The 15,627-nt window shown below is 36.0% G+C and overlaps 1 protein-coding gene across 3 annotated transcripts in view; it reads left to right on the forward strand.

Annotated features, from left to right (window-relative positions):
• Nucleotides 1-15,627, forward strand: part of BMPR1B (bone morphogenetic protein receptor type 1B) — a 292,740-nt gene that overhangs the window by 234,959 nt on the left and 42,154 nt on the right. For all 3 annotated transcript variants that reach the window (XM_033214855.1, XM_033214854.1, XM_033214853.1), the window contains 3 exons: nt 4,513-4,671; nt 14,529-14,631; nt 15,484-15,586. In XM_033214855.1, coding sequence (XP_033070746.1) covers nt 4,529-4,671; nt 14,529-14,631; nt 15,484-15,586 — 349 coding nt within the window. In that variant the 5' untranslated portion in view covers nt 4,513-4,528. The remainder of the gene's footprint in view (nt 1-4,512; nt 4,672-14,528; nt 14,632-15,483; nt 15,587-15,627) is intronic.

Consider the following 15,627-nt stretch of genomic DNA (forward strand, 5'->3'; position numbering starts at 1 on the left):
TTTAAATATTTGGTTCCTTAGTCCCCTGTGCTCATTACAAATGCGTTTCCAAACTCCCAGTGTAAATTTAAAATACATAAGTCATCTTATTAATTTCCCCATCTTAAGAGTTCTCTCTTCCAACATTTTTTGACCTGCCTTCAATGAGACCTGCTTGCTCCTGAAGTCCTATGCAATGTCTCATCTTATTAGCCACATTTACCATTATCTTGGAGGTAAGCTTCATCTTCTCTTGGGAAGGACCTACCATTAGCAGGTACCTATTCCATCTTTTTTCTTGTTTATACCTTGGATGGAATATCCAAGGTATTTTTCTTGTTTATACTTTGGATGGAATATCTCCTCCAATAACTTTCTGAGAAGGATACATGGGAGGTAAATTTTTGAGACTGAAAATATTAAAATGCTTTTTTTTCCCCTACCCTCCTCACTCTTAATTTGCCCAGGTATTTATTTCTGATATGGAAAACTTTTCCCTCAGACTTTTGAAGGCATTGTTCTATTTTATTCTAGTTTCTAGGTTTTCTGAACAAAGTTCAATGCCATACTTATTTTTTATCTCTTTTCTCTTTCTCTCCCTCACTTTTTCTCTCTTTACAAAAAATATTAGGGTGTCTCTTTGTCTCCAGTGTTACAGAATTTTACAGTGACATGGTGTGGATCTATTCTCAGGTGCTATATGGGTTCTTTCAAATTAGAAACTCATGAGTTTTCATTATGAAAACCGTGCGTGATTATTTGATGATTTTCTTCCCTCTGTTTTCTCAAGTCTTTCTTTCTAGAGCTAATATTATTCAGATGTTGAATCTGGATTCATGCTCTTTTAAGTTACTTAACTTTTCCATCCTTGTATTTTGTACTGTGTTGTAGGAGATTTCCTAATCTTTATCTTTCAATTCACCTGCTGGGATTTTCATTTATGCAATTATATTTTTAAAGTTCTTTACTTGTTATTCTCTTTTTAGAGCAATGTGTTCTTGTTTCATGATGATGTATTTTTGTAAGATGAGGGTATGAATAATAATTTGTAAAGTCTTTATTTTCTTTAATATAATCTACTTCTTCCAAGTAATATTTGTTTTATTCTCAGTCTTTGATGTTTGAGGTTTTTTCAAATATCTGTTTACCCTGAATTAGTGGCCCATGTGTATGAGAATGGATCACAGAAGAAGTGACTGGAAGCTCTGTTGTCACCAGTGGGCCTCACGTAGGATAACATTGCAGGGCTGTTTCACTGAGAAACTCACAATATCACTATCTTTATGCTCTTTGTTCTTGACCTGGTCAAATTACCCAGTGAAGAAGGCACATACCAGGCTGCATTGAGTTCTGGAAGCCATGTGGGGAGATGAACTGGAGGAGGCAACATCCAGTGTGAATGTTCACTGAATGTTTGCAGTAAGATGGTACTCCTGCCCTCTTCTGCACTTGTTGTCCTACAGTCCTTGGCTTCGATGGTAAAATGGAAAAATAAAGAAGGCATCTCAGTGATATGTGTATTACTTTTACCGTTCTTGTCTCCTGCAGGGGTAGGAAAGAAATACTCCTAGCCTGTAGGGAATAGGATAGGATATCTGAAGTTCTAATTACTGTATTTATAAATATATTTTCAGCCTCCTTCTGTTTTAATATCCCCTTCCCCCTCTTAGAATTACTTTTAGAAGTACTTTATGATACCATTTCTGGAGCTTTTTGGGGTTAAGCGGTAAAGCTTTGCTTCTTAGCTTTTCCCCACATTTGGCTTAAGAATCAGCTTTTGTAGATTTGTTATCAATTCAATATATCAGAATTTCCTCTCTAATTATTAACTCTAATATTTCATTAGATTATTCAAAATTCATGCAAGATGTGCATCTGACTTTCTCAAACAGCTTCCTGTAAATTTTGTCCAAAAAAAAAATGTTGATTGCAGTGGGCACCTGTGGCATATGAGAAGATTGTCTTATGCAGAATCCCACCCCGAGCCACAGCAATTTTGATTCTGTAGACAAGTGACTGCTTATCTTTGTGCTTTTCAGGCTTTTATTGTTAGTGTCTCCTCCCTTGATCTCATAGTGTAGGTTCATTTTCTTAGCCCCTATTTCTCTTATGAGAGTGGGATTTAATAACTAGAATACCCTGTAAGTAAAACAAAAAATTATGCTATAACATTCTTTCTTGTCAGTAAATATATTTCTACATCAGCATTTTAATGGATATATAGGAATCCCATTGTACAAATATACCTAATCCTCTACTATTGTAAATATGGGTTGTTATAAGCAATATTGCAAAGAACCTTCTTCTAGCCAAATTTTATACCACTCTTTAAATAAATTCACAATGTGACAAAATCATGAATTTTCTCTTAAAATGTTTCTTGGAAAATAGCATCTTACTTCCAATCACATGAGGATGTTTTCTGCTTTAGACCATTTGGTGTCAGTGTTCCATTTAACAGCTTTTCCCACCAACTGGTAAATTCTGTGTATGTTTAATTCATCCCAGTTACACAGGCTGTGCCTGGAAAATGGGAGGGTGCCCAATACCTATTTGCTAGTAGACATTTGCATCATAAATGAATTTTTATTGTGTTTTAAAGCATCAAAAATAAAGGGTCTGGTATGAAAGAAAGCAGGAAGTCATAAGTTTTAAATACTCTGTTTTTATTACTTGGTCTGCTGAGGTGACTCAGGTCATAAAGGTAGTAACATTGAGAACCAGATTTGAAAAGAAGGAGCTTACCACGAGAAGGTGAGATATAGGTACACCTATACATACTACTCTGGGGTACCAAGTGGCGCTGCACTCTCATGTGGACAACCTTGGAACAAATGGCTTTCAAGATAAGGCAGTGACGTGAACTATTTAACTTCACTTTATTTGGAAATTTAACCTAAGGATGAGCATGCTATTATATAGAAATAATAACATGTATTGGAAGTAATTGTGTGGTTGGAATACATATTATTTGCTTAATCTGGTGGGTTTTTCTAAGTGGAGTCTACACGTAATTTTTTTCACAATTATATGAGATCTTGTTGAATATGCACATTTCCTGGCTCGCCTGTGACCTGCAGAATCAAAATCGCTGTGGCTCAGGGTGGGATTCTGTATATGACAATCTTCTCATATGCCACAGGTGCCCACTGCAATCAACATTTTTTTTCTGAACAAAATTTACAGGAAAGTGTTTGAGAAAGTTAGATGCACATCTTGTACAAATTTGAATAATTTAATGAAATATTAGAGTTAATCTTAGGAAATTCTGATATATTGACAACATATTTTATTGCTTTTTCTTTCAACTATTTTTTTCTGTAAGAATTTGAATAATTAGTTTAACATGCAGAAGGTCAGGAAAAATTATAACAGATTTAAAAAAATAAACTTCTAATTCTCTGATGGGACCATTATCTGCAGGCATTCATTTTTGGTTTAAAACTATAACAAATGTGTGGCATATCTTGTACTTCTGACCTAGAATTTCCATTTTTTTAACCCAGCAATTTTAAAATATTTTTGTTGATCTTGTATTTCACTATAGATAAGCTAAATGTGTTATGAGAGAGATTTTAAATTGAAAATTGCTCACGGTGACAATTTATGCAGTTACATGGCGTATATAAGAGCTCTTACTACAATGCCTGAAACAAAATAGATATTAATGAATGCATGTCCTCTTCTATGTAACATAAACATTCTAAGCTGTTGACATGAGTTTTGGTGTCTGTAATTATCTCCATTTTAAGGATAAGAAATGAGTCACAAGATTATTTATAAAGTTATCTAAGGACAACTAACTTGGTAAATAGTAAAGCCTAATGTTGAACCCAGAACATCTCTTTCTAAGAGATCATGTCTACCAAGGTACCTTCTATCAAAGATGGTAGAAACATCACTACAGTAATAGGTAGGCATTTTGCATTTCCCTATGCTGATGGGGAAGATGTATCTTTTGAAATGTGTCTTGATGTTAACTAAGTTTTTATCTTCTTACCCAATTTTACAGATTAAATATTTCTAGTAATTTCTTTAAAAAGTACACAATATACCTAAAGTAGAGAAACTCTGTGATATGGTAGAAAGACAGTTCTCAAGCTTAAACAATTTGAGTTTAAATGCTGACTCCATAGTCTGTTGGCTATGTGCAGATCTCTTAAACTTTGAATCTCAATTTTCTCATCTGAAAAATGGGGATGATAGTATTTACCCGTAGAATTGCCAGATATAGTAGAGGTTGTCTATATAATGTCTCGTTGAGTTCCTTGCACTCAATTAAATATAGCTGTTACAATTTAATACATAAAAGACCATCTTGAAAGGATATGAGTCTTTCTTTATTCTGTATGAGGCATATACTGAGGTAAAAGACATGATTTTAATCAAAATACCAAAATGTCTGCTTTTCTGTTTAAATCTTTAAGTATCTTGAATACTTCATTTTAAAATGTAATCTCATGTTTTCCTTTGAACAGAAGACTAGGGTAGCCTACCTCACAGATGCCTAACTCTTACTATTTCTTCTTTCAGCAAACTTCTTGATAACATGCTTTTGCGAAGTGCAGGAAAATTAAACGTGGGCACCAAGAAAGAGGATGGTGAGAGTACAGCCCCCACCCCCCGTCCAAAGATCTTGCGTTGTAAATGCCACCACCATTGTCCAGAAGACTCGGTCAACAATATTTGCAGGTTGGTGATATTAATGATTTAAAGCTAGCTTTAACAAAAAGTCACACTTTTTCAACTATGCAACTGTAGGCTAGTGTTTCAAAGAACACGTTTTAGAGAACAGTGCCTAATACCGTCATAAACTCTTAGAGTTGTGCTTGTATTAGAGAAATATTGAATTATGTTTCACCCTGAAACAATGTTCTAAGATTCTTTTTCCTCCCTCCAGACAGCACATATACACATGAACACAGACCTCAGATCCAAGACTCCTTGTAAAGGTGCAAATGTCAATGATTTTCTTTCAAAAGACCTGGTCCCCACAATTAGTTAAACATCAGGGGCCGTCATATGCATGTGATTTTGTCTGTCTGTTTGTTTCAACCATTCATCATGCTGATGTTGTTTATATTTTGGAAAGAACACCTAAGCTGCTGGGAATATTCATAAACTGACTCTGGGAAGCAGTACAGTGGTAGAGCTCATGTGATTCCACCAGTTGCTAAGAAAGGCATTGTCCAAATTCTAGAAAATACTCTTTAATTGGTGATCATGTTTTTATAGATACTTCATGACATTTGAAACGACTATTTGGCCTTTTCCTTCCTTACATGCCTTTATGCAGCTCCATCCATTCCTCTGATCACTATAGCTGCATTTACTCCTTACGGTAAGGTCAACAGTGAATAAAGAGCTATAGCTTAATGAGGCCAATGTGTGCCAAGAGAGAAGTGGGTCAGCTATCTGGAAGAGTGTGGCCCTCAAGAGTTAAAATGTCAGAGAAGCAGAGTGTGCCTTAAGCTTCAAGAGGGGGTGTGGACTGAAATAGGAAGGTGGACTGCTAGGTTTAGAGCCCAGGTAGAATATTTGGGCAATCATTTGAGGCTTCGTTAGCCAGAAGGTATTCAAAGCTGGGTCGAATGCTTTTTTGTTTCTTTCTGAGAGGTTTTTAAAAAAAGTTTTTAAGTTTCCCACGAAGCAAAATCTAATATAAGCTTACCAGGGTATTCCAAGAACCTAGTATATTTAGCACAAGAAACACATATTGACTGAGTAACACAGGGAGGAAACCTGGGTATATTCATAAATATATATCTCATTTAGTCAGCAAAACAACTTATTCTCACCTTTAGACAAATGAAATTTCAGATCGGAAGAGGTCTAGTAGTTTGACTCTTGTGCTACAAAGTTGTGACCACTGAATTTTATGCCAAGGTAAAATGATTCCAAAGCTCAATTTTTTCCAGGGAAACACTGCCTCTTTATAGTAAATAGAAAAAGTATCAGGAAAGTTTAAAAATGTGTGAAAGAAAGAAAATTAGCAGGAGGAAACAAAGTACTGTGGGGTATTTTACTATTGTGTCTCTAAGTCTGTGGTATTCAGAATACATCTGTGTGTGTCATTTGAGCTATTGTCCTGGTGATCAGGATTTTCCAGAATTAACCTGGTTTAAAATATTTTGTCCTATTTTCCTGATAAGCCATTTGGGTATCCTAAGTGGATTTGGTAGAAAGTATTCAGTCAGGGGTATCTGCAGTGGAAATTCTGTTGTGGGAAGAAGCTCGGCATGTTCAAAAGAAACTGTTTTTTTCTAGAGTACAGGGAGTAGGAGCAGGGAGTAGGAACAGTAGAGTACAGTGGTAGGAGCTGTGCCTGGAGACAGGAGGTATAGTGACTGTGACCTGGTGGGTGATATTGAGAATGTGATCTTATTCCTAAGGGTGTTGGGAAGCAAGTGAAGGGAGTTTTGCACAGGAGTGGCTGTGGGTAGACATGATCTGATTTGTTTCTTTGCTGCAGAATATTGGATGTATAAGAAGGAGACAGAAGTGAATTCAAGAATAGTTAGGTCAGGGAAATTGAACAGTGGATTGGGTAAAATCAGTTTATGTGCAAGAAAATGATCTTGAGCTAGGGTGGTGCTGGTGTAGGAGTTAATGGGATCTGTTTGAGAAATATTTAGAAGGTAGAGTTGTGTGATTATGGATTAGATATCATCTAGGAGGACAACCAGAGAGCCTTTACAAGTTTCCAGATGTAGATTTAAATGCATGGGGTAGACTTTTAATGAAAGAGGACAGATGAAAAGAACCAAGTTCCAATCTGGACGTGATACATTTGAGGTTTTTGATATCTCTGAGTAGAGGTATCAGTATGCGGTTGGATATGAATCTGGGACTCAGAGAAGAGGTTGAGGAGAGAGGTCCAAGTGCACAGAGCATTAGTTACTGTTTGCTGTGAAACAGATAACCTCAAAACCACAATGGCTTATAATTAAAGACATTTATTTTTCATTCGGGGTTTATAAGGAGGCTGCATCTATGCTACACTGTGCCTGGATTGGGTGGGCTTCACTTCTTGCTGCTGTTTGAGTTTAGACCTGCCGCACATTTCTTCATTTTTCTTGTTTTAATTTTGGACCAGCAGCTACACAAGGCATATTGTTTCTCTCGGGAGTGTGAAGGAGTAATCTTTTAAAGTTTCTGCTCATATTGTGTCCTCTGACATTGAATTTTCCAAATCAAGTGACAAAATCAAGGTCACAGTCAAGGGGAAGCAATGTCCATGGTAAAGTACGAAGAATTGGGATTAATAATAGAACCATCTACCAGAGTATGACTTGACCATGAGACATTTAATGCTTAGGTAAAGGGGATGTCTGCAAGATACTAAAGAATTCACAATAAAGCAGTGAGTCTGGTGTCACTGAAGCCGAGTTTACTTAGAGAGGTAGTAAGGTCAGCTATGTTGGATCTGTTAGAGTAGGATAAGAACTGAAACATGGCAATCAGATTTATTGACACTGATAAGTGCAATTTAGAGATATTTAATGTAGTAGAGATGGAAGTCAGATCAAAATGGGTTATGTATTATATGGTTGTCAACCTTTGATTTATGATAGCAAAGAAAAAGTAAACAAAAATACAACAGAAAAATGGAACCCCTCAAAAGAACATAGATATACCATTGCAGTCAACATCAGTGGGTTAACTTTGTAGAAGTTAACAGAAAACTAAAATTTATTGAATTTTTTATGAATATTAGCATGTTTACTTTTACCTTTCTTTATTCATTGTAACAATCCGATAAAGCATGTAGCAGTGTCTGTGTTTACTAGGTGCGAATTCCGAGGCTCTAAAAAGTTAAGTCATTTTCCATAGTCATGATAACATGATAGAAAAATTGTGGCCAGGACTCCAAAGTCCTGAATTCTTGGCCAGCAGCCAGTTCTGACATTGGTTTTCAAAGAAGCAAACATACACTCTCGAGTAAAAGGCACATGTATTTTCCTAATGAAGTACTGATTCCAGTGGAATCTTCCTGTGAGCTGAGGTCAGTCGTATGTGAGTCACAGGGGCTACATTTGTTTCTTTGTCCTAAGACCTGTATAAATGCAGGACTTTCTACTTCCATTCCTGTAAGCACACTCTACTCTCTGCCTCCAAATCGGTACTTCCCAAGCTATCTCTAGTGAAAGATAATTTTCCCTCCACAATAAATTGTATACTGATGATTTTCTACAGTATAATATAAAACAAATTCTTAGAAAAACTAATTTTTAAAATACTTGCAAAATATACACTCCATTTTTATTGCCTATTATTTACCTTCAACAGACATAATTTGTTCCTTTAGATTGCTCTACAAGTTTTCATTTTTAAATTCACCCCTTCACAGATCAGTAGCAAGCAGTTTGCTGACCTGCAGGGGAACACACCTTGAGTGATACTGCACTGAGTGTTACCCTTCCAGGTAAAACGGTGTAAAGGATAAGGTTGTATTTTCTAATGTGTACCTTAGAAAAGGGCTGGTCCAAATTTTCTGGCCTGAGGCCTTGTACCACCCAGATCTTAGTCAAACTGAGTGTTGTGGTAGGTTTCATCTTCATTATCACTTCCACCTAGCTGGAGAGAATAATCCAAAAGGAGGCAAGAGTCAATTGTACTTAAAAGAGAACCTGAAATCCCGCATGCTAATTTAGAGGACATGTGCAAGGTTTTAGAGGCTTGTAAAACTTCTTTTCGGTACCATCAGTTACTCTACCAGCCTTCGCCAAGGCCAAAGTCATTCTTGGCTTGATCTCTGTCAGGTGCAGATACAGCTGCTTCCAAAATCCATGCCATTTCCATTGATCATGACATTCACATTAAAGGATGTAGTACAAATACAGCATGATTGAATACAGTAATAGAGCCTTTTTCATATCTGTATTTGAAAGTAAGGGGTAAAGCCATTGTCCTGTCTCCCTCGAGATAGTGTCTGTTTTCTAAATATCTTTCCATGTGTCACTTTGCATCGTAATCCATCCCGTTCCATTTTCAGATTCTTCTCCTAGGATGACAGACCATCACTGCATACCTTGAGTGCTGTAGTTTCCTTGAGTAACTCTTCTTATGTGGCTTTCAACATGCCAATGTTCTGTTTCATCTTCCTATCCTAGCAAGTGTTATCTCAGCCTTGTTTATGTATTTTTTTCTCTATATAATCGAATCTGGCTTTGCATATCATTCCTTGTTTTACTTGATGTGGTCTGTAATCACATGTCTCTATCTCACCACCTCTCTCAAGTCCTTCCACTTCCTCACGAATGTTAAGCATTTAAAAAAATTATTTTTGACTATTTTCTTCAAAGACAATCTTTAATACTTCTTTACTTATCTTACTGGTTTCTTACCAAGAATTCTCCTGGCTGGGGAGTTTTCAGGGTTTACAGATATAATAAATCAAATTGAATGTTTGTGCAAAGGATGTGCAAATGACACCAGACTGCTTAAATGAGGAAATAGATAAGCCTCCAACTCTATATCCTGAAGAGTCTCAGGGGGAAGAAAGAAAAGCTTAGGGGCTGTGGGCCTTGTAACAAAGTTTGTGTTAACGCAGGCTTTTTAAACCTCTTGCTGAGTGTGGTGGTGTGTTTTCAGACAGGTGCTCCTGACCTAAGGTCTCAGAGGATTTAAGTGTGCATTGTTCCAGTTTGTTTGCACATTTTACCTTGCATACTGAATGTCATTATAAACCATCCAGGGTTTTATTTTTTCCACTGTTGCCCAGGCCATTTAAATATTGATCTATATAATTATTTTTTTCCAGTAGAAGATGTTGATTTCAAACCATTGCACCTAAGAGAATGGTGGGTTCTTCATTAGAACTTCTAATTCAGTTGTAAGAGGCTGTGATTTTAAATTCACCGATGGAGGCTTTTATAAGGAATGACTCTCCTTTTGTGCCTCTCGTGAGTCATCAGTGAGAATGTTAGATGGTCCCAGTTTGTTGTTGGAGTTAATAGAAAGCGATCGTGCAGGGCACTTTAAAATTATACAGAGAGAACTATTGAAGATTTTTGAGCAGAGACAGAAAATGTGAGATTTATCAGGCCTGCTGTATGGAATGGGTTGGAGTCAGGAGAGGAGAGAGGAAGTTCTGCAGGAAGGCCCTCAGAGCCATCGAGGTGAGATGTGGTGAGGGTCTGCATTGGGTGAAATTATACTAATGCTAGTTGAATGTAAAAACTGAGACAATTTCAGCAAATCATGTACCTCATAGAAAAAAATAAACAAGATGCTAAATCATTTGGTAAGGGTATCAGGGAAGGATGTCTGATAGTTACATGATCTTGAGGATAAAATAAAAGGGATATCTCTCAACATTGGTACTTTGTCATTAATGTTGTAACTTTACCTTCTGCCAATACTGTGACCCCTCAGAAGGAAAGCCAGGGAAGGGGAAAGTAGACCCATATGTATTTCACTCTCTGTTCCCTCCACCGCTATGGGAATCCATCATCTAAGATGATAGGGGAAAAGAAGTAGGATTGTATTACTTTGATAATTACCACTACTCAGCATTCTTCTTCGGTTACTTCACAATCAGTAGAAAACACTTAGGTAGCTTATGATGTCTCCCTGTTCCTGGAAGTTGAATGACTTTTCTCTTTTCCAGGATTGGTGGCCTTCATAGACTATGAATTCCTCAAAATGCACCCTTGCACACTCAGCACCCAACTCTGCTCGAGTCATAGTATGCTTGATAAGTGTAAAACGTACCACTGTTAAGAAAGCTATGAGCAGCTTTCAGCTATTTTAGTTAATGGACTAAAAAGCTGCACCATTTAAATGGTAATTCTAAAAGTTATGTGTATCTTTGCATTTACCTGTGACAAAAACTGAAAACTGACTTTATTCCCTTGAGTGTGAAATAGATATTTTAGAAGACAAGGTGTTCTTAAGAACTTGTTTACGGATGACCTAAAATCAGTTAACCTTTAAAAATCAATTCTGACTAAAATGTAAAAGAAATTCAAAAGAAATGTAAGAGTTGTTGTAGAAAAACTGTTAATCTTTCCAGCCAGATGCAACTGAGCAGATACCCATCATATAAATATAATGCTTTCGAATTTCCTATCACTTGATTGAACAGAGCAGATAAACTCTTTTTAACTAATACTTTAAAAAATTGTTTTACAGTTAAATAAATCTTTATAAAACTCTAAACTGAGGAAAAGTTATACAAGAGTCTCTTCTCAACTGTGGTGGCTATATGAACAACACTGGGGTTTACAATAAAGAAACATAAGATCTTAGTGGAAGAATAGAATTAAAGAGACCAAAGTTTGGGTAAACCTTGTAAACACTGTACTCATGTTAAATAAAGATGCGTTCAATGCAGTTTTAGACATCTTATAAAATTGGTTTCTAACCATTCAACAACAACTAATGAATGAGTTGGGTTCCAGAAGACTGTGTTATAAATCTATTTTGACCATAATAAATGAAATAAATTCTTGACCATAATAAATGCATCTATTCTCTGAATGCATATCTGTCTAAAAAGAGTATTGCTTGGTCCCTTGAAGCTTTAAAACAGGTAGACACCTTTCTTGCAAGTGTATGTTCACCTGGGCACACTGAAAATATCTTGAGGCAGTTAAATGCCTGATGATTTTTCTAGATGTTCCTTGTAGACAGTCCTTTACTTTTGGAATATTTGGAAAACTTAAGGAGCCTGGAACCTGTATAATCATCCAAGAATTGGAACAAAATTGTTTCTGTTTTCTTTTTCTTTCCTTATCATATTATTTTTCTTCTTTCTCTGAATCCTCTTCAAGAAAAACAAGACTTGTGTTATAACTGCTTTGACTTCATGCAGTCTTTAAATTCTCCCGTGCTTTGCTTTTTCATGAGTTAACATTGTGTCAAGAGGCAATTCGCACTGATGACTGAATATCTTGTGCACTCAACTACTGTTTCATTTTGCTATCACTTTTCTTTGTCTATAACACAGGGACAGCATTTTTGAAATGTTACATCAATTGTCGTTTTATTTCATTCATAATCATTACTACAGTTCCATGATTCATCCTATGTTCATGTACATATCTCACTTACTTTCAATTTTGTTTAAAATTATTTCCACTTTTATTTCCTTCATGATTCTTCATCTTGCCTTTTTATCACTTTCAATACTCTGGGAACGAGGGTAACAATCTATATACAAAACTAAGCTTGAACATGGCAACCAGGCAGCAGAATGTTCACATAGGCCAATGGTAAGAGTTAATTGTGACAGCCTGTAGCCATCTCTTAGAGTGGGCAAAATTGATTAGCTTTGACTGGGGAACATAGCTTTGTTTCCATTTGTACTTGCTTTAGGGTTGAAAGTTTTCAAGTAATTCTTGAACTTCTGTAATTGTAGTGCTAGTTTCCGGTTGATGTTCCTTGCTGGAGAGCAATGACAGTGGGAAGCATAGAAATTAATTTGCTTTGTGGCAGCTAATATGCCATTGAAATGCTGTCTCACCTCCTTTCTTGTCTTCCAACTAAATGTTTGATTCCTTTGTGAATTTATGGCTTATTGGGACATGGATTATTTTCTCAGGGTCTCCCTCCCTTTCCCCTCTTTATATTTTTAGCTCCTCTCTCTTTGTAGACAAGGGGTGTGTATTTTTAAAGCTTGAATTTACTCTCTCTGATGTTTCTTTATATTTCCTAGGACATTGTAGCAGTAGTTTTACCAGCTTTTTCTTTGCCTTTTTTTTGATTCTTAAAAGTTGTCTAAAAGTACATTTCTATTTACTCATATTTTGAGTAAGAAGAACCCATGATAAGGAGAAATTAGTCTTTAGATTTAATTTAGGGTACTTCTCTAGCCCCTGTACCTTCCTGATATCATAAAATTAGAATGACTATGATTTCTGATAATTTTTGAATTTTGATTTTGATGAGAAATGTAAGTTATACATGTAGTCTAAATATGCAGGAAAAGAATAAAAAAAGTCACAGGTGTTACTTGTTCATATTTTTAAAGTAAATTTCTAAGGAACAGATATTTTAATTATTCCATTCACTGTTTACATGTTTTACATTTTTATAGCAATTTCAGTAAATTGGTTAAAAAGGCCGAAAGAGTTCAAGGCATGGGCCATTCAGAGACAGTCTTTCTTCCACAACAATATTCATGCTTTTTGACCTTGGTCTAAGAGAAGGATTTATCATTGGTCCTTTTTAGCCATTCATTAGTATGTTTGAATTTTGTTGTGCTGGCTCTTATTAAGTGAAGTATTTTGGATCACTTGAGGCTTATAAAACAAGTAAACAATTCTGAGGGTGTTGATAATAACTGAAGGGCTAACATATAGCAGCATGCTGCTACCACTAAGACAGAATAGACAAACCCACAAATCATGGCTAATACCATTCTCAGAGCTTTATTCCCATGACCTTTCAAGATTACATTGCCATATCTGTCTTGGACGCTGAGCATGCATATGTATGAGAAAAGGATGGAAATATAGTTTAGCACTTTATTTCTTAAAACATTCAATGCTGTATATGAGTTATATTGAGAGTCTTCACAAGCTTGTGAAGATATTAATGTCTGTTTACAAACAGTTCTATGTATAACAGATTTGTTTTTTATTTTAGTCCCAAAGGGCATAGCAGAAAACACATGGTGAAGTGATTCAAGGCCCAGTTCTGTAACTGTTTGTTCTGTGACCTTGTACAAGTTTGTACCCTTTTATAATTTTAATTTCCTCATTTGTAAAATGGGCATAATAATACTTTCTTTTTCTTATTGTTGAGAGGATTAAATGATGTAGAATAAATGAAAACTATTTTTAATCTGGAAAACCATACAGAATTTAAAATTTTCTTTCCACTATCTTATCAAGAACCCTTCTTTCTGTTGCCCATCTTTCCTCCACCCCAAAATGAAGCCCATACGTCTTACAACAAAGCTTAATTTCTTCATATGACAGGATATCCCAGAAGCAGAGGTACTAAATGTAAGAATTTCAGTTATGCTATGCTGATCCTAACTCCTACCTGTCTTTAGTTTTTGTGCTTTAATAAGAAATAAGTGTATTTCACTGTCTCAGAACAAGTAGAACAGGATAAACAGTCCCCTGCCTGGATTCACACCCTTGCACTCCTTATCACTAACTGTAAGACCTTTGAAAGTTACTCAAGCCCTCTGAGCCTCAGTGTCCTCATATAGAAAGCAACAGTAGTGCTACCTTCCTCACAGAGTTTGTCTGGATTTGTCTGGAAAAGTAATATCTGTGGAGGGCCAAAATAAGTGTTCAGTAATTGGTATCTGTGGTTGTTCATGGTAATTAATGATGTATGTTATATGGAAATGTTAGATCCTTCTTTCTCACAAGTTTCTGGACAAAGGAGATGTTATAAAATGTTTTTATCTTTATTAAATCCATTTTCATAAAAGGAAGCTTTTGGATTGTCTTAACAGATCATTGACATTCTCCTAGTTGCAATAAAACAAATGATACCCATCACTTATTTCCTTTTTCCCTAGACATACACACACACCGACTCACTCACACACATATTGTTTCTCACTTTGCCTGTTTGGTCTTCAGCACAGACGGATATTGTTTCACGATGATAGAAGAGGATGACTCTGGGATGCCTGTCGTCACTTCTGGATGCCTAGGACTAGAAGGCTCAGATTTTCAGTGTCGGGTAAGGAAGATAACTTGATTCTGTAACCTTTCATTGGCTAGATTTCCAACAAGTTTCAAGCAAGATAAAACCATTCTTTTTCTTGGCCAGCCCATTTTTAGTATAGTCACGTGCTGCGCAAAAACATCAGCAACAGGTGGTATGTATGATGACAGTGGATGGTGGTCCCATAATATTACAGCACCATATTTTGACTGTACCTTTTCTATGTTTAAATACACAGATGGATACTATTGTGCCTTAATTGCCTACAGTATTAAGTTCAGTGACATGCTGTATGGATTTTTACCCTAGGAACAATAGGCTTTATCTTATAGCCTATGTGTGTAGTTGGCTGTACCATCTAGGCTTGTGCAGGTGTACTCTATAATCTTCTCACAATGACAAAATCACCTCATAGCACATTTCTCACAACATACCCCTGTCTTTAAGTGACACGTGATTGTAATTTAGAAAACTGAAATTTTCCATTGGACCAATTCTTCCTTCGTTTTGAAATCAAATATTATTTTTATTTTTGCTGTTAACTTCTTTCTTAGTGTCCCATTAAAGTATCTTCTTCAAAATCCAATTTAGCTTGTTGCATTAATCCAAACCTTCTTCCTCAGTTTATACAATGCACACTAATTATTAGAAATGTAGTAGTAATTTTGTTGACATGCAGAAGTTGCAGTAAGATAATACATGGTAACTTGAAATAAATTAGCTTATAGAAGAGGACATATTTAAGGTGTTTGAGTGAAATTATTCGAATTTTAAATTCTCTAAATAGTGACAATTTTTTAAGTTTTAGATGATGTGACTTTGAAATTTAGAAGAAACTTACTAATAGCTGTTTGGGTTGAATTATAGGACACTCCCATTCCTCATCAAAGAAGATCAATTGAATGCTGTACAGAAAGGAACGAATGTAATAAAGACCTGCACCCTACACTGCCTCCACTGAAAAACCGAGGTAAGCGAGGAAGGCTTCCAGGCTGGAAAATCATTAGGTAT

The sequence above is a fragment of the Trachypithecus francoisi genome, unplaced genomic scaffold, assembly GCF_009764315.1.
Source record: "Trachypithecus francoisi isolate TF-2019V2 unplaced genomic scaffold, Tfra_2.0 Lachesis_group1, whole genome shotgun sequence".
Taxonomy (NCBI): domain Eukaryota; kingdom Metazoa; phylum Chordata; class Mammalia; order Primates; family Cercopithecidae; genus Trachypithecus; species Trachypithecus francoisi.